Here is a 20079-nt window from a genome sequence, read left to right as displayed (position 1 = left end):
GTTAAGTTGTGGCTACTTTATAACACCAAACATCAATTATATACACCCCCTTAATTACCAGGCCTTAAATCCATAGAACGTTTGTGGGATTTACTGGAGCGTAAGATTTGCAAACATAACATTGCCTGGAAAGAAATGCTTAAATGCGTTATTATGGAGGAATGGGCCAAAATTAGCGAAGAAGAAACATTCAAATTAGTCAGATCAATGCCAAAACTACTTTCGGAGGTTCTCCAATGCAAAGCATATCATTCCAATTGCTAATAATAGTTATAAGATAATAATAAAATAACTTTTTTCCCATTATATTTGTAAAATTCTTAAATACACTAATATAAAAACACAAAATAAGTCCGTCAATTTTTATTTTATTCAAATTTTTCGTGCTCGCGTCGTATCTATTCGACCGAGATCTTTTCTCTTCTATCGTTTTTTATTAAACTATTTCTCGGTGTATCTCCGATTGAGATCCTTTCTTATCTTATCTGCTTTAAAGCGTAAAACTGGACAAGCGGAAGGGTTTCAAGTCAAACCTGTTTTCATACACATACATGTATTATTGGAAGATCTCCGTCAAAATCCATTCTCAATTTTCTTATTTGTGTAGGATTGCAAGCTATGGCAACAATTTAGTACGTCTACTAATTGCGTGTTACCCTACTCGTCCTACATGTTCAACTAAACCTCTTCCACGACTTTTATGTAATTACATAATTTTCATTCGATTGCGCATTAATAATCAATGAGTCGAAGACACTTTAGCTCTCATTAAACATTCCGAATACGAAATAAGTGAGAGATATAGAGTTCATATTTTGTCTCAGTGTTAGCTTTTTATATACTCGATTTCATCACTTAACAATATTTCAAAAGTATAAATACTCTTTCAGATGAATAATTTCTATAATTTGCTTTATTTTTTATTTAAAAAGAACTTGAAATAAAATGAAATTGTTGATACATAATAAAAAGAAAGTACACTCTTCAACAAATCTTTACATTTTTCGAAATTAAAATTTTTACATGTTTTCAAATTAAAGTTTTAGGTTTAAGGTGTACGAATAGTTACTCTGGAAAGTGTATGTATATCTGAAAGTTTGGAAAGTTGAAGGAACATTCTGAATTTTATGCTATCTTCGAAAAGAAAAAGGTGCATAGAAAGTTCCATACATAAGACAAAACCTTTATACCCAAAACGTTCGCACAAATCCTTTATTCAGCGACTAGGCAATACTAACGGACATTTTTTTGAAACGAGTTGCTGAAGCTATCGAAAAAAGATCGAGCACATATGGTCATATCCCCCACTGTATCTCTAGGTAACTTTTAATAAATATTCTTTCTGACATACTAGAAAGTTCGTTTTATTTCGCGGCATTTTGAAGGGTTATTCTAGTATTCAATGTGTAAAAAAGGGTATCATTATAAAACCGTTATAAAAAACTATAAAAGTTATCGATTTGAAATACTCTGTTATTCAGTCCTTAAAGATAGTATTTTATGTGAAATAATAAAAAGACTTGTTTTGTGTGAAACAAAACCTTATTAGAATCGAGTCGATGTCTGTCTGTCTGTTACAGCCGATTTATTCGGAAACAGCTGGACCGATCGTCACGAAAATTTTTAAGAGCATGGGATCTGCCGTTCCCTTTACATGCAGCAGCTGACGCCATTTTGTGTTAAGTTTAAGGGGGGCTCTCCATACATGTGAAAGGAGGGTGCAAAATTTGTTTTCACAGAATGTAGTCATGTGGGGTATAAAATGAAAGGTTCCAATTAGTACTTTTCGAAACTGGTTCAATATTTAATATTGGTTGAAACATAGGGGAGTGAGAGCTCCAAATATGACCATCAAAAAGTGTAACAGGTTTTGTTCTCAGAACCTATCCAACCGAAAAATGTGAAAAAAATCGCAGGAGTGCATCTCTACGAATTCTAAGCCTCAAAATATATCCGGTTCCGATATCTGCACAAATAAAGTTATATCATCAATAATAGTATATTTCCACATTTTAAAAATTCACCCGGCACCCCCCTTATGTTCATCCCAGAAGTACAAAATTTTGCATGCGTATAAAGAAGAACATAATGCACGATTTGATGCGAAGTTTGAAGAAAATCAAACTATTATTAACAAAGTTATAGGAGGTAAAACTTTACAATTTTTTATCAATTTTGGCACTCTACAACCTGCATGACGTCATCATCACATATCAATTCGCCAATACCACAACGAAGTCAGTTCGTATGAATTGGGTGGAAAAGAATTATCTTGTTTTAGTTTTTTAATCATTTGTATATGAATATCAATTATTCCAACGGGACATGTATGTATGTAGGTATATAGTATATGCGTTCTAATGGACTTTGCGATAAGAAGTAAATCGGAAATATGGGTACAATCAATCTATATACGTGCCTATATGTGTACAGTATTCGAAAATAGGCAGTTTGTTTGTTTAGGGTGAACGTAACATCTACGGCTGTAATATGTACGTATGTCTCGTAGTTTTGTAGCTGTATACGGATAGAAAAATGTTAGTTGAAATTTCTTAGATAAGATGAACACAAAACCTTTATACCCGAAGCGCGAGCTTCCGTTATTCCGACTTGTTTAAGGTTTTGTTTGATCAAAATCATACTATTAGTAACAAAGCTACGGTAGCTCAAAGTTGCTTTACCGTGTAAATTTACAACCAGAAGTACTAAATCTGATATGCTAAATGCATATTGTTAACGGGCTGCGTACAAATGGGATAGTTCTACACTCAAATATACTCACACAAGAAACAAACAAAACCTTTCATACCTGAAGCGCCCAGCTTCCGGGTTCCTGACTTGTTCTTAGTTGCTAGTGTTGACATTTTTATTTTTGCAAACACCGATACTTCGGGAACCACTTGTGCTCTTCATCAGTGCTAACAAGTCCCCCCCCTCTCCCCCAAGATGAAGAAAACAAGTGGTTCCCGAAATATCGGTATTTGCAAAAATAAAAATATCAACACTAACCAATAAGAAAAAACAAGTTTTTTATTATTTCAAATTTCAATATCACTGGAAACACCGCATAATTAGAACTAAGACCGACTTCAGAAACCTTTCATTTGATATCCTGCACGACTACGTTTGGTGAAAAAAATGTATACCCCTCTTGCATATATGGGGACCTTCTCCTTAAACTCGAAATAGAAAGATGTAACTTACTGTATGCATGGTTATTCACAGTTCCCAGTTCTGAGAAAAGAGCGTATGACAGACAGACGGACAGATAAACAGATACCGATTTTAATAAAACTTTAATTTACACAAAACACAAAATCAACATATATTTTCTTAATAACTGCAGCCCGCCATTGAATTTAATTTTTTGAAGTGATTTCTGATATCAAATTTTAGATTGAGCCAATTCTTCCTCTCTTTCCCTGCTTCTCCCTCAAATACATGAATTTCACCTCCGGCAAATTGCTGTTTACTTGTTTTCTTCTTTGGAACTTAATCAGGAAATTGCTGTGAACTAAGCGCAAAAACTACGAAATACTACCAAAATATTCCAGAAGCGGTGATGGGAACGCTTTCTAGCATTGACAAGTTAGAAAGTATATGAAGTGGAATGGAAGCATTCCATTTGTGCTTTTGAAGCGCTTCTTTCTTCAACACAAAACGGGAAAAAGGGAGTTTTTTAGGCACCGATGGACAGGATTTATCGACGGAATTGGAGTAAAGCGCAGTCCTTTCTCAGTGGTGTTAGCATTCTGAACAAGGGCTACCTTTTACTCGATTTGGACCTGTGCGAGGACAGTGACCTAAGGCGGGAGGGATGAAAAGGACTGTGGGATTGCGGGGCATGTATTGTGGGAGCTTAATTTAGGGAAGAAATTAATGCTTGGAGGTATTACGTTATGTACAGGCTAATTAGTGTCTATTGTATTAATGTGAACTAAGTAAAGAAAAATAACAGGAGGTGATCTACACCTGCGCGGGGATTGACTGCCAGAACATTGGACCTACGCGTTTAGCCACTGTGGAAGTCCGGGGAGGAGCTTTGATAAAAGGAGGGGATGAAGGAGGGAGGGGAGGCGTGATGGTTGAGAAAAGAGTCAGCCCTGACACGTAGTACCTCTAACAGTGCATTGCGTTTGAAGAGTTTTTATCAGTGGGTTAGGATGGGACAGCCACTTTGTCAGTCTGACGCGCGACAACTTGATCATGTGCGGAATTATGGGGCAAACCCCGGAAAGGTCGTACAAAAGAGAGTTTCGTGAAATTTTAGGTTTGGCCTTCTGTATTTGGCCGTGCATTTCCTGAGTATCGTCCTTTCAAAGCGTTGGAGGGTTTCTGCTACGTTCGGTGATATGGTAGCCCATGTTGGGAAACCATAGGTCAGGATTGGAGGAATGAGAGTTTGGTATAAAAGGGTTTCGGTGGCAGGGAACAGGGCCCGGGATGAGAGGAGGTTTTTAAGGCAGCTGAGGCCTTAGAGGCATTGGCGATAGCAGATCTGACGCGAGGGTTGGATTTGAGTTTGTTGTTGAGGGAGATTCCTAGGTATTTAATATTTGATTTCGGCTTGAGTGTGTGGTTAGCAATGCGTAAACCCAGGTTTTGGCTTTCTGGTACTGTGCGCCAGTGGCACTTCTCATTGGGGTTTCTGAAGCAAATAACCTCAGACTTGAGGGAATTAACGATAAGGGCCCACCGGTTGAAATAAGCGATGGCCCTATTGGTTAGGATATTGAGAGAGAGGGAGGCAATTGAGGGCCTGAGACCACTCGCATATAGGATGGTGTCATCAGCGAAGAGGATCCCTCGTGACGCGGGAGGACCATTGTCGTTGGGGGAAGAGGGCGAGAGAAGGGCTACCTGAGTTGCCGTTGCCATGGGGGATAAGTTTACGCTGGAGCGTAGTCCATCGAAAAGCACGTGGCAAGTTCTGTTGGAGATGAAATCTGCGAGGATTCTGAATAAGGGGAGGGGGCAATTGGACTGGATTAGTTTGTAGAGCAATCCCTTTTTCCAAACTGAACCAAACGCCGATTCGCCGACGCCCGAGGTCTAAGGTGCAGGCTACGGTGCAATGCCTGTTTTCCAGTTGATTGTCTTGCAGGTACATGATTGCCTGCGGATTTCCAAGATGCCGGGAAGTGGCCGTTGTTCAGGCAGTTGTTGAAGAGGATGGCGAGACGCTCACTGATGGTAGGCGCACGCTTCCGAAGAACAAATTTAGAGATGCTATCGGGGCCGGAAGATTTTTTATTGTTGCACCGGGAGATTGCAAGTTCGACTTCTTCTAGGGAGGTAAAGAATGAGGCGAACGGGCCTGTTCTGACTGTATCAGCCGGGCATCTGGGAGAAAAGTGGCAAAGGTAAGACCCTTCCAAACTCAACAGCATTGGCGACCACCGAGTTCCAGATGGGGTCCGCTGGCGATTTGGCTCTGAATAAGTGGCTGAAATAGTCTACGCAGGCGGACATTTTTTCCTTGGGGGAGTGACACTGGAGGTTACCTATTTTTATCGGGGTTTGGTGGAAGTTAGTATCTTTTTTTCTTCCGGCCAATCGATTAATTACTGAGAAAACTTGTGGGCCGGGTTTGAGTAGTTTCTTGTAAGATGCATTCAGTTCGGACCGAATAGCTCCATTGATTTTGTTGGACAGGTCTTTGATGATCTCGGAAAGGAGACGGTAGTCAGCGTTGCATCTGTTTCTATCGCGGACTAGGAGGAGGGTTGAGGGAGAAAGGCACCCGTATTTGTAGTAACCATGTCCTTTAACTGGAGCGTGTTTGTCGATTGTAGTTTCGAAGGCAGAGTTCATCTTTCGGATGTTTGTATCTAGCTCAACATTAGAGTGGATGCGCGATTTGTCCAGTGGAGGGCCCAGCACGCTGTCTAAGTCGCGTTGGAAATTGTCCCAGTTGGTCAGATTGAAAGATCTGCATTTGTGCGGATGGTGGAGTGAAGGGCGAATTTGCAGTAGATGTAGAGAGAGGCTGAGGGCAAGATGGTCCAAGTGGGCTGTTAGAGAGGAGCAGCTAGTGACACATTCTGAGAGATTGGACGAGATTATAAAGCCGTCTGGGAGAGAGAATTCAGGAGGAAAGGATGGCACTCCCGCGTTAATGATGTCCGCGCTAAGGAATGGACCTGGCTGGAACCAATTGAAGAGCACTTGCGTTGAAGTCGCCGCCGAGGATGAAGGCGTCGAAACTGCTCGCGATTTCCCAGAGTTCGTCCAGAGTGGGAGTGAGGTGGCGACCTGTGCCGCCCGGGAAGTAGAGAGAGCCGATTAGGACTCGGAGGGCGCCACCACCCCTGACAGGAAATCTGACTACTGCTAACAGGCAGTTTGACGCCAGTGCAGCCGATGGGATACTATTTGCCTTAGTCCCGCTTTGATTAGTATGGCTGTGCCTCTGCCCGCGTCGTTGCGGAAAGTACTGTAACCGGGAGCATGTAATTTTACGTTGGGGGCTTCCCCCAGTCTGATTTTGTTTAGGAGAGCGAGATTAGGATTGGAATCCTCTAAGAGCTTGTGGAGGGCGAAACGTTTGTCATTAGAAATGAGCGAATTAGCACCTTCATTTTGGTTGTCTAGCAATTTGAAGAAGAATTGTAGGTACGCTTCCGGTTTGTTTTCAGGGGGGAGGCGGAGATAGTTCTGATAGAAGTAGAAAATTGTGCTCCACAGCGAGGAGAAAGACATATTGAATAGAAACCCCGCTTTCATGAAGAAGCCCCTTGGAATGAAAGAATGCGCAGGCAATAAAGGGCTAAGGGTTTCGGGTTTTGTTTGACCCCTGGCCACTGCGTAAAAGACGGGGTCAGTGAGGGAGGGGCAGTCCAGTTGGCATGAGGCAGAGTGTTAGGCTGCGAAACACGAACAGGCGAGGGTCTGTCAAGGTGGGGGAAGAACGAAGCAAATCGAGAGTGCAGGATGCTTTTTGCTCTTTCTTTGCGCTGGATAGATTCCAGTCTGGGGGGCACTTAGAGAAGTTGGCAGGGTGACCCAATTGGTCACAGTTTGCACTTTTTAGTGGTGCCGCCCACTCGATTCCGGCGTTGTCTTCTACATTGGAACGGCGGCAATCCCTGGAGGCGTGTGGGCCCGCGCACTTCACGCATCTGGGGTCGTATCCGCAGTTTGCGGATACGTGGCCAAATTGTTGGCAATTGAAGCATTGGGTGACTTCCCCATTTCGGGGTTTCTCCCAGCTAATCCGTTGATGCAGGAGGGTATTTTTTTTGTGACTATATTGGCCTCTGCGTCAGAGTTGAAAGTCACACGGAAAAGGCTCAGATTGGTGTCATTGGCTCGTGACCACGGTGTGGAAAGCCTAGTCACTCGGACAGGTGTGATCTGCGTTAGCTCCTTGATTTCCCAAGCCACGTCTTCGGGAGTGAACTCATGGGGGAGATTCCTCTGAGGATGAAGATTGGCTTCCTCTCCCCTTTCAGCGTGAAGGAATGGCCTTCCAATTTGGTGATCTTAATTAAATGTATTAGTTTCCTATGGATATTGGGACAAGTGAGCCGGACTTTGAGCGTGTCCGCCAGTAGGTTGGTCATTTCAAATGTGGCATTTTTGTCTATGTTTTTGATTACCAGACCCAGTGCCCTGGCAGTCAATTCTATTTTTATCTTTAACTAACGGTGGAATGGCCGTGTCACCGGATTTCGAGGTTCCGGGACGTGCGTGCATCGTTTCGGTGCGATGTCAGAGAGGAGATAAAATCGGTTTTTGTTCGCTGGAGCCTCGTTGTCCAAGATGCCCGAATCTGTTTGTTTTCGTTTGAAAACAGACTTACCTGAACAAGTTTGAATCTTGGAAGCCTCCGATGTAGTTAACGCAGTAATTTTCTTCGCCAGTCGGAGCGTCGGGCTGGTCCCCAGGAGGGAAGTTCTGGTCGTCGTCGACAGTTATGACGGGGCAGTAGTCACTTATCATTTCTTCGACCGTAATGATCTTGTCGGCCGAATGGAGGAGTTGTGTGGAGATATCAGAATTGCCTAATCCATGGGCGACGGCAGTGTTAGCTGGTTTCGTGATTTCGTGCCCCTCGAGTAAGGATGAATTCCGCACTCGCGGCACGAGGCTTGTACCGGCTTTACTTTGTTAACGCGAAGTCACGGTTATTAAAACTCTAATTGTCAGTTTTACCATTGATCAAACACGGCTAAACAATTGAATATCGATGATCGTAAACTTGGCAACAGTGCACAAGCCCGATCAGAACACATTCGCTTCGGCGGACACAAGCGAACTCCTCTAAGAAACATTTACATAAGAATTCTTCTATTAACATTGCCAAATCGTAATTCAGGAAACATCTTAAGATGTTAATTAGGACTGAGTGTTCAACTTGACACTTACCTTGTTTCAATTGTTTTGACATATGCGGCCATGCTCGCAATGGGGTGACTGCACACATGATATCAACATTTGTAAACGAAGATAAACAGAGCGCCCGTTAGCCCATCAGGACTACTTCCTCCACCATACAATGTGTTAATGTGCTCAGTCATGATGAATGTTGGAACCAGTGGGGTGGAGTGGGGTGGCGTGGAGTTGTGCTTTTGAAATTATTTTATGTATTCAGAACCTCTCGCGTTAGCGGCTTTGTGTTTAGGCCTCCATATTACCATACCAAAACCATAATATACAGGGTGTCCCGTTTAAGATGGTAACAATTTTAAACTTGACCTTCACAAAAAAAAAATCCCACTTCCCAATTGCAGAGGTCGTCATTACTTCAAAGATATAACTGTTATAATTTTAATATGCATTATTCTAAGGGTATTTTAAACTTAAAACATTTAAAAACGATGGGCTTAATTATGCAAAATTTAGGAATAGGCATTAAATGCGAGAAAACATGGTCTTTACACGGAACAAATTCACATAAATATGTTAATTTTAAATGCGCACAATGGGAAATTAATGCATCAAAACACTTGAACTAACATATTTAAGTGAATTTGCTCCATATAGAGACCACGTATTCTCGCATTTAATGCGTAATATTCCTAAATTTTCCATCATTAAGTCCAGGGGCCAATAAAAACTTGGGCAATCAAATCTTGTTCGTATGGTGTTCCAGGCTCGAATAGAAATACTACTTCGAACCCCTTCCGAGGCCCTCTCTTCCTAACACCCATAAAAGGGAAATGGATGTGGCCATAACTGCAGCTATCCTGGAGATAAAGCATCGACAAATTATTTTCACAACCACGTGAAAAATGTTGCCATTGGTACCGTCGCAAACGTATTTGGTCTCAGTCTCAAAAAGTCGTATTGTAGCAATTTCAAAGAATGCGAGTTCGCCCAAGTACCTATCTCGAGCTCCGTTGAGTGGAAAGCGATTTCAAAGACAAACAAGTCGGGAAACCGGAAGCTAGACGCTTCAGGTACAAAAGGTTTTGTGTATTTCTTTTATAAAGAGATTTGAGTGTGCATTTGCCCCATTAGTATGTAGCACGTAATATATGCATATATTATGTGAAAATATCCACTTTCAAGTGATATTGACATTCAAAGTCTTGAATTTGCGCAGAAGCGACAATTTTGAGGTATTGTAACCTTGTTAGTAATAGTGTGATTTTCACCAAATTTGGTGAGATTATGCTCTTTACTGTAGCCTATATTGTTGCAAAATTTTGTGATTCTAGGATGAGCTTAAGGGGGGTTTTCCTGCCAATTACTAAAAATTACAGTAATGTACTATTATTACCTTTATTTGAGCAGGTATCCGTATGGAGGCTATTTCGGAGCCTAGGCACCATACAGTGGCAGCCGTCCAAGACCGGCTTCGAAAAGTACTAATCGAGACCTTTAATTTGATACCCCACATGACTATCTTTGATGAAAAAAAAATGTACACCCTCCTTTTGCATGTATGGGGACCCCACCCCCCTTAAATTCGACATAAAAGGATGTAACTCACTGTATGCGTGAGCGTTCACAGTTCCCACCTTTCTACCAAATTTGGTGTCAATCGCTATAACTGTTACCGAGAAAGATGCGTGTGACGGACAGACAGACAGACAGTAAACCAAATTTAATAATTTAATAATAAAATCGGGAAACCGGAAGCTGGACGCTTCAGGTATGAAAGGTTTTGTGTATTTCTTTTATAAAGAAATTTTTAGTGTGCATTTGTCAGATTAGCACGTAGCACGTAATGCATGCTAATATTATGTGAGAATATCCACTTTCGGATGGTATTGATATTCAGACTTATCACGAACTCCGTCGAGCGGAGAAGCGACTTCACAGACGGAAAAAGGAAGCCTGGGAGAACCAACAAGTCTGTGAACTAGAAAAGTACAGGGAGCAACCGCACCAGGCGCGGAAGTTTTACCAACAAGTCAGCAGGATGAAGCCTTATACACCTCGATGCTCATCCTGCCGAGACAAAGAGGGAAATCTGATTTCCGACAGAATGGGCATATTAGAGCGATGGGTTGAGTACTTTGATGAGCTACTGAACAACCAGAACATCGGCGAGTTGGAGGTCCCGCCAACTGAAGACGACGGACAAATACTGCCACCACCAACTTTAGGAGAAACAGTCCGTGCAATTCATCGGCTAAAAAATCATAAGTCGCCAGGAGCCGATGGAATTACAGCCGAATTGGTTAAATATGGAGGCGACCAGTTACACCAAGTGGTTCATCAACTTGTGCTCAAGGTATGGGACAGCGAATCAATGCCTGACGATTGGCAGCGAGGCATAATCTGTCTCATACATAAAAAGGGAGATATCACACAGTGCAGCAATTATAGAGGTATCACGTTGCTGAGTACCATCTATAAGATATTCTCCACTATCTTGCTAGGCCGGATAGCCCCATACGCCCAGAACATCATTGGCCCATACCAAAGAGGCTTCACTCCAGGCAAATCAGCAACAGATCAGATTTTCTCTCTGCGGCAGGCGATGGAAAAACTGTTGGAATATGGACAACAGTTGCACCATCTGTTCATCGACTTTAAAGCCGCCTATGATAGCATAGCCAGGGTAAAACTGTACACGGCCATGAGGGAATTCGGTATCCCGACGAAATTAATAAGACTGACTAGGCTGACCCTGACCAATGTGCGAGGCCAGATAAAAGCAGCAGGATCACTCTCAAGACCATTCAACATCAACAACGGTCTACGACAAGGGGATGCGCTATCATGCGTCCTCTTTAACCTGGCCCTCGAGAAGGTGATCCGTGATGCTGAGGTGAATGCAAGAGGTACGATCCTCTTCAAGTCCACCCAACTACTGGCCTATGCTGACGATATCGACATCATGGGAAGAACCACCCGAGACGTTCAAACTGCCTTCATCCAGATCGAGCAGGCGGCGCGAGATCTTGGGCTGCACATCAATGAAGGCAAGACAAAATACATGGTGGCAACGTCAGCACCGAAGACGAATCAACCAACAACATCAAACCGCACTGGTCAAACACAAACACGAACAAGAATAAGGATAGGGGAATACAACTTTGAGACCGTTGACAATTTCTCCTATCTAGGGTCGAAAATCACAACCGATAACAACTACGATGATGAAATCCGCGCACGGTTGTTGTCAGCCAACAGAGCCTATTTCAGCTTACAAAGACTGTTCCGCTCGAAACGTCTCACCATAGGGTCAAAGCTCTTACTGTACAAGACTATGATCTTGCCAGTCCTCATGTATTCCTCGGAAACTTGGGTTCTTAGCAAGAAAAATTGTGAACTCTTGGCCGCGTTCGAGAGAAGAATCCTCCGAAGAATTTTTGGCCCCCTACATGAGGATGGACGATTCCGTAGCCTACACAATGACGAAATCTATGAGCGATACCATGACCGTCCGGTTGTGGATAAAATCCGGCTCAATAGGTTACGGTGGGCGGGTCACTTAATCCGTATGGATGAAGATGATCCCACCCGGAAAGTCTATAAGGGCAATATCTATGGTAGGAAAAGAAGACGAGGCAGACCCTGCCTAAGATGGAGCGATGGCGTGGGCCAGGACGCCAGACAGCTTTTAGGGATATCGAATTGATGGACCTCGGCGCAAAACCGGGATGTCTGGAGTTCCTTATTAAGGCAGGCCTAGACCGGATACCGGTTGTTGCGCCGTTGATGATGATGATGATGATGATTGATATTCAAAGTCTTGAATTTGCAAAGAAGCGATAAATTTGACATATTATAATTTTGTTAGTAATATTGCAATTTCCATCGAACTTCATAGGATCATGCTGTATGTTGTAGCCCACATTGGTGTAAAATTTCCTCGTGCTAGGGGGAACTTAAGGGGGTTTTGCAGCCAATTACTAAAAATAATAATAATATACGATTATTGACTTTATTCGAACAGATATCGGTATGATATTTCGGAGTCTAGGCACCAGATAGTGGCATCCTCCTGATTTTTTCCAGATTTTTCGATTGGGTAGTTCCAGAGAATGGGTCCGTTAAAGAAATGTTCAATTTCGGCCCCGCTCTCCCCACCTATCCAGAAAATGTTTCAACTAATACCAGCTTTGGAAAGTACTGATCGAGGCCTTTCATCGCCACATGACTATCTTAGTTGTAGAAAAAAATGTGCATCCCCTTTTGGATGTATGGAGGGCTCCCCCCCTTAAATTCGACGTTAAATACTGTAACTTACTGTATGCGTGAGCGTTCACAGTTCACACCTTTCAACCAAATTTGGTGTCAAGCGCTTTAACCGTCTCCGGGAAAAATGCGTGTGACAGACACACAGACAGTAAAAACATTTGAAGAAGGTTTTGTTTTATAAAAACCTTAAAAAAAGTCGAGAATCATCAGGTCTGTGCGGGCAACGAATCAATGTTTTATGACTGACAGAGAGGCATTATCTGCCTCATATATAAAAGGGGGATATCACGCATTGCAGCAATTACACTACCTGTAAGATATTTTTCGCTATTTTGCTAGGCCGAATAGCCGCATATGCCCCCATCATCGACCTATAACAAAGGGGCGTCACTCTAGGCAAATCAGCAACACATCAGATCTCTCTGCGGAAAACGATGGAAAAACTGTTGGAATATGGCCATCAGTTACACTATTTTTTCGTTGAGGTTGTACATTAAATCTGACGCAATTCGTTCCGAAGGGCGGGCTATTTTATCCGTATGGGCGAGAATGATCTAATCGGAAAGTCTATGCGGGTAATATTTATGATAGAAAAAGAAGCCATGGTAGACACGGCCTCAGATTGAGCGATGGCGTAGGCCAGGATTCCAAGCAGATTTGAAGGATATCAATTTACAGAATTTCGGCGTGAAACTGGAATGTATGAAGTTCTTTACTAAGGTAGGTCTAGAGCGGATACTGTTTGTTGCACAATTGATGTTGAAAATTCGGACGTTGGGTGGGAAATTGTGGTGCCTGTAATTTTCCTGTTCCTTACAAATATCAGCATTGACCCAACATTCACAAATTTCAAAACCGCATCACGTTTTCGTATGTTCCCTGCCAGGGAATCTCATTGAGCGAAATGGCTTATGCAGTTACATATATTCTGTTGTCTTTTTTGGTTAGGCCTTTACATTAAAATTCCTTTGAGCATAATAATGTATGGCCCCTTATGTCAAGTATGGTTTGGATCTAAATCCTTCTTAACAGATTTTTTTACTAGTAATGAGTTAAAAATGTATTTTATTCAAATTTGATTGGAGCGATGGAAAAAATACAGAGGATTATAATCAACTTTTTAAGGTTTTGTGTTTACACCCTTATTAAAATCGATTTACTGTCTGTCTGTCTGTGTGTTAGTGTCCGGATAGCTTTGTAGTTAAAGCTATCTCACAGATGGCAGTGGGATTTGTATGACGACTTGACGGCGGATACCAGTCGACTCAACTGTGATCGAGTACATGAGTCAAATCAAAATAATAATCACAGGCGATCGCAATGCTGACCACATTGCCTCCTACAGGATACTGTAATCTTGAAATATACCGTTGTGATCAGGAATGTGTGTTAGCGCACTTACTGATACATTTCAAGACCCTGATTCAATTGGATTGTCGCGCCAATGATTATCATTATTATATTGTTTGAAAAGCAATTTACTGATATATTTACCTTTTATCACAGAAAATCGCTGTACGTAAATCTTTCAAATGGTGACATCTAACCAACAGTACAAGACACATTATTGGCTTGTAATGTGAGGAATCTAAAAGCCCATCGTTGCACGCATTATTCCAGAAAACATATTTTACGTACCCACCATTCGTTTTAGAATTAACGTCCGGAATATCAGCGGTGCATGTACTTGAATTCGAGTCGGCCGAATCCAAAACACAAATCGAACGGCGTCTGCAACCACACTTGAACAGAACATTTTTTTTCTTTATTTTCACGTATGGGTGAAACATTAAACTTCACTTAGTATTAATTCCACTGCCAATGAACAAATATTTTCAAAAATTCCGTCTCCCGTATGTATACCACCGTATCCTCCTTCGTTTTTCTGAATGACGGTACAAAACCGCAAAAAACACTCACATGCTCATCATATAGTTAAACTTTAAACCATCACAGTAGAATATCCTATAAATAAATACAATCAAGAGTTACAACGTTCAACACAAGTGCCTTCTAATTATAAGGATCTCGAACGGTGCCAGTTTAACCACACTTCTTAACAACCAAATTGTCGAAAACAAAAGTGAATACTGAGAATCAAATAGGTTGAAAGTATGTAACTTCGTGATTCACCACAGCCACCACTGAAAAACTCCAATTCCTACTAAGTCTTCCGCATATTTTTCACTTGTGTATGTAGCAATATCTTCATTCCATATTATAATGCCTTCACTAGCATGTAAGAAACGGAAAAAGCTAGTGGCTCTTCTTCGAACGGCAGCTACGCAGAATAAACAATTGATAATGTGTGCTGTATTTGTGCTCGTCTTGTCAACCAGCAAACTATAAACAAGCCGGGAAACCGGAAGCTCGGCGCTTCAGGTATGAAAGGTTTTGTTTGCTTCTTCTGTGAGTATATTTCAGTGCATTTGTACGTAGCCCGTTATGTATATTCATTTTACTTACTATCACTACTACTATCACTTTAGTGTGATATTGATATTTAGTTGCAGTAAACTCACACGGTAAAGCCAACTTTGACCTACTGTAACTTTGTTAGTAATAGTATGAATTTGATTAAACTTGGCGATAACATGCTTCATATTATATTCTGAACTACTACCAACTTTTATAACTCTGAGATAAACTTAAGGGGAGTTTTTACTCAATTTCCCCAAAAATATGATTATATACTATTATTAACTGAATTTGAGCAGATATCGATATAGAGAGTATTTTGAGGCCTGGACACCATATAGAGGCAGCTCCTGATTTTTTCAAATTTTTCGGTTTGGTAGTTCGTGAAATGGGTCCGTTAAGTAAATCATTACTTTCCACACCTCCCACTCCCCGCCTTTCTAACAAATCTCAAAACTAAGACCGGCTTCGAAAAGTACTGAACGAGACTTTTTATTTAATACCCAACATGACTATATTCGGTGAAAAAAAATTGTATACCCCCCTTTTGCATGTATGGGGACTCCCTAAATCTCAACGTAAAAGGATATCACTCAATGCATGTCTGGGCGTTCACAGTTCCCACCTTCTCACCAAATTTCGTGTCAATCGGAATAGCCGTTTCTGAGAAAAATGCGTGTGGCAGACAGACAAACATTGAACTGATTTTAATAAGGTTTTGTTTTACAAACAAAACCTTAAAAATAACAATGGAAAGTAAAGCCCTTGGCGTGCAATGTTTCGGTAATATTTGACTGGTGAAAACTTTCTTCGCGTCTGCATTGTCAAAGGAAAGTCTTCGCCAGTGTGAGTGTGTGAGTGAGTTCATTTGAATTTGGAGTAGCTCAGTGGTGTTTTATTTTGGATTTTAATCTTGCAACAGTTTTGTTGTATTTACATTATTGAACGATTCAAATATCAAAATAACTTTTCTATAAATGCGTAATGCCCCATCTCTTTGATTAAAAAAATAAATCTTGTAGGTATATCTAACAATTTTGAGTTTTTTACCTACTCGCTTCAAGACAAAGCACCCATTCATAAATTGGTTTTAAATAAGAAGAATGGTATTAGCTCACGAGAGCACGTTACATGCGGGCGAACTTTCAAGTCGGATTGGTCTCGCTACGTGTGGACGGAAATCATTGCTTTCCAATTTCACCGCAGTATTTGCATAGAACTTTACTTCGTCACAATAGGAGAAAGTGTTTTTTTTTCGCCTGGAAAATTGTTCCGTTATATAATTCATAGTCGTTTCTTTGCTGTGTTGTGCAGTAGCTAATTAATTTATTAGTTAGCTAATTAATCGACTAATAATTGATTCAGTTCTTAATTGCAATGATCGACTAGCAATTGATTAGTCGTAATCACGAGTGAGCAACTAATTTTTTCAATTCAATTCATTCGTTATTCGCAGCTTACAACTAAGAATTAAAAATCGTAAAAATTAGTTGCTCACTTATGATTAGGGCTAATCTATTGTTATTCATTAATTAACCTTCTGACTAATTCTGTGGGAATCCGTTATACCAAAATTGTACGAGTGAAGATGAAGGTTTTGTATGAAATAAAGCATTTTTTAAAACTCCCTGTCTGTCTGTTAGTCACTTTTATTGGAAAACAACTGAATTTGTTATTTCGGATGGCAATCATAAGCTTTCATCAGGATTGAGGGTGGGACTACCCCTCACCCCTATATATGTGATATATGAAAACTCAACCTTTACTTACTTACTTCACGGAGATCGGGTGAACGTAATAGAAATTGATATTTTGTACTGCCACCTAGTGGCAAATTACAGCAAAGTATATAGCATATAAGCCTTCTCCTCTCTCTCTGTACTAACCATTCTTACATTTTTAAGGTTTTTTTGTGAAACAAAACCTTGTTAGAACCGATTCAATGCTTGTAACAGGTCTTGTTCTCAGAACTTGTCCAACCCAAAAATCTGAACAAAATCACAATGTATACGAAATCTAAGCCTCAAAATATACCGTATTCCAGTATCTGCACAAATAAAGTTAATAATAGTGTATTACATTTTAGACATTTACTGAATACCCCCCTTAATTTCATCCTGCAAGTACAAAATTTGACAATGTAAAGGATAATATAGAGAATCCAGAGAACGTTTTCCATTTGATGTGAATTTGTTGCAGACGTGTATGATAAAATGAACTTATATGAACTTCGGGGTCCATGGGGATATTTTAGTTTTCCTTTTTAAGTATTGTATAAAACACAACCGCACCAGGCGCGCAAGTTTTACCAACAAGTCAGCAGGATGAAACTTTATACACATCGGTGCTCATCCTGCCGAGACAAAGAGGGAAATCTGATTTCCGAAAGAATGGGCATATTGGAGCGATGGGTTGAGTACTTTGATGAGCTACTGAACAACCAGAACATCGACGAGTTCGAGGTCCCGCCAACTGAAGACGACGGACAAATACTGCCACCACCAAGTTTAGGAGAAACAGTCCGTGCAATTCATCGGTTAAAAAATCATAAGTCGTCAGGAGCCGATGGAATTACAGCCGAATTGGTTAAATATGGAGTCGACCACTTACACCAACTGGTTCATCAACTTGTGCTCAAGGTATGGGACAGCGAATCAATGCCTGACGATTGGCAACGAGGCATTATCTGTCTCATACATAAAAAGAGAGATATCATACAGTGCAGCAATTATAGAGGTATCACGTTGCTGAGTAGCATCTGTTAGATATTCTCCGCTATCTTGCTAGGCCGGATAGCCCCATACGCCCAGAACATCATTGGCACATACCAAAGAGGCTTCACTCCAGGTAAATCAGCAACAGATCAGATTTTCTCTCTGCGGCAAGCAATGGAAAAACTGTTGGAATATGGACAAAAGTTGCACCATCTATTCATCGACTTTAAAGCCGCCTATAATAACATAGCCAGGGTAAAACTGTACACGGCCATGAGAGAATTCGGTATCCCGACGAAATTAATAAGACTGACTAGGCTGACCCTGACCAATGTGCGAGGCCAGATAAAAGCAGCAGGATCACTCTCAAGACCATTCAACATCAACAACGGTCTACGACAAGGGGATGCTCTACCATGCGTCCTCTTTAACCTGGCCCTCGAGAAAGTGATCCGTGATGCTGAGGTAAATGCAAGAGGTATGATCCTCTTTAAGTCCACCCAACTACTGGCCTATGCTGACGATATCGACATCATGGGAAGAACCACCCGAGACGTACAAACTGCTTTCATCCAGATCGAGCAGGCGGCGTGAGATCTTGGGCTGCATATCAATGAAGGCAAGACAAAATATATGGTGGCAACGTCAGCACCGCAGCCGAAGACGAATCAACCAACATCAAACCGCACTGATCAAACAGGAAGAATAAATATAGGAGACTACAACTTTGAGACTGTTGACAATTTCTCCTATCTAGGGTCGAAAATCACAACCGATAACAGCTACCATGATGAAATCCGCGCACGGTTGTTGTCCGCCAACAGAGCCTATTTCAGCTTACAAAGACTGTTCCGCTCGAAACGTTTCACCATAGGGTAAAAGCTCTTACTGTACAAGACTATGATCTTGCCAGTCCTCATGTATTCCTCGGAAACTTGGGTTCTTAGCAAGAAAAATTGTGAACTCTTGCCCGCGTTCGAGAGAAAAATCCTCCGAAGAATTTTTGGCCCCCCTACATGAGGATGGACGATTCCGTAGCCTACATAACGACGAAATCTATGAGCGATACCATGACCGTCTGGTTGTGGATAAAATCCGGCTCAATAGGTTACGGTGGGCGGTTCACTTAATCCGTATGGATGAGGATGATCCCACCCGGAAAGTCTATAAGGGAAACATCTATGGTAGAAAAAGAAGACGAGGGGGACCCTGCCTAAGATGGAGCGATGGCATAGGTCAGGACGCCAGACAGCCTTTAGGTATATCGAATTGGTGGACCTCGGCGCAAAACCGGGATGTCTGGAGTTCCTTATTAAGGCAGGCCTAGACCGGATACCGGTTGTTCCGCCGTTGATGATGATGATGATAAAACAAAACCCTGTTTAAATCGATTCAATGTGTTTCTCCGTTTGTCACATGAAATTTTTCCTGAATCGTCTGGAGTTATCGCTACGAAATGTGGTGATAATTTTGTGTTGTGTTTATATGGGAAAGAGGCATTTTTTTCACAGAATGTTATCATGTGGGGTATTAAATGAAAAGGCTCAATAAAAACTTTTCAAAAATGATTTCACTTCTGGTATTGGGTGAAAAGCAGGAGAGCGAGATCTCAAAATATGTACCTCGAAAAATGGAATATATACTTATAAATAATTAATTCCGCTGTAGCCGATCCCAAGCCGGTTGTGAAAGGAAGAAGGATTGATTGCTTCAGACTGAATGGTTGTACGCGACCGCAGCATCTCAGGGGTAGGTGAGGAAAGTACAGGAACTTTGCAGATTACACACTGGGGAAGCAATCACCACACCTGGCAGTTAGAAACCGCTAGTCGTGGGGCAATTCGACGTCTACACGTCACAACGACCAGTACTGCTCCGTCTGTTGTAGCTCTTTCGCCACAATCTGCGGCGACCACTTCAGTAAGTTCGCGTAGGCAGCGGATGAAGTGGACTGAGGAAATGAACCTCTTCATTATCCGCTCCTACTTCGAAATAACGGCGGGAGCAGGTACAACACCTTATCGCCCCTTGTCGCACTAGAGATTCGTACAGGGTTTCCCGCGATTCGCGCACGTGACTGTGCAGCGAGTTCCAGATCAGTACCGCTTTATTACTCGCAGTGACACAATCCCGACCATCATCAGGGAGCGTATTCGACTTGAGGTCATCGCGGAAACTAGTGACCAGGAGTCGATGGGGGTAGAGCCGGCGGCATCAATAACGCCACGTCGTACTGCAGGCAACAGTGTCAGTACTCGCCGAAGCACTTTTCTTTACCGCCCAGCTGAAGTCTTTGCTGAGGTCCGGGACGAATTCCAAAGATCGTATATAGAAGTCTCGGAAA

At 41.7% G+C, this 20079-nt stretch overlaps 1 protein-coding gene across 7 annotated transcripts in view; it reads right to left on the bottom strand.

Annotated features, from left to right (window-relative positions):
* The window catches only part of LOC119650746 (protein roadkill), a 189967-nt gene that overhangs the window by 57281 nt on the left and 112607 nt on the right, over positions 1 to 20079 (bottom strand). Inside the window, exon 1 of one of the 7 annotated variants that reach the window (XM_038053822.1) lies at positions 14242 to 14679. The exons of 4 other annotated variants lie outside the window; for them this stretch is intronic. In XM_038053822.1, coding sequence (XP_037909750.1) covers positions 14242 to 14393 — 152 coding nt within the window. In that variant the 5' untranslated portion in view covers positions 14394 to 14679. Of the gene's footprint in view, positions 1 to 14097; positions 14192 to 14241; positions 14680 to 20079 lie in introns of those variants that run through there. 2 more of the 7 variants (XM_038053829.1, XM_038053821.1) reach the window with 2 other exon arrangements.

This window comes from Hermetia illucens, chromosome 3 (assembly GCF_905115235.1).
Source record: "Hermetia illucens chromosome 3, iHerIll2.2.curated.20191125, whole genome shotgun sequence".
Lineage (NCBI taxonomy): Eukaryota > Metazoa > Arthropoda > Insecta > Diptera > Stratiomyidae > Hermetia > Hermetia illucens.
The sequence above is the reverse complement of the archived record's forward strand: the minus strand, read 5'-3'. Positions and strand labels throughout refer to the sequence as shown.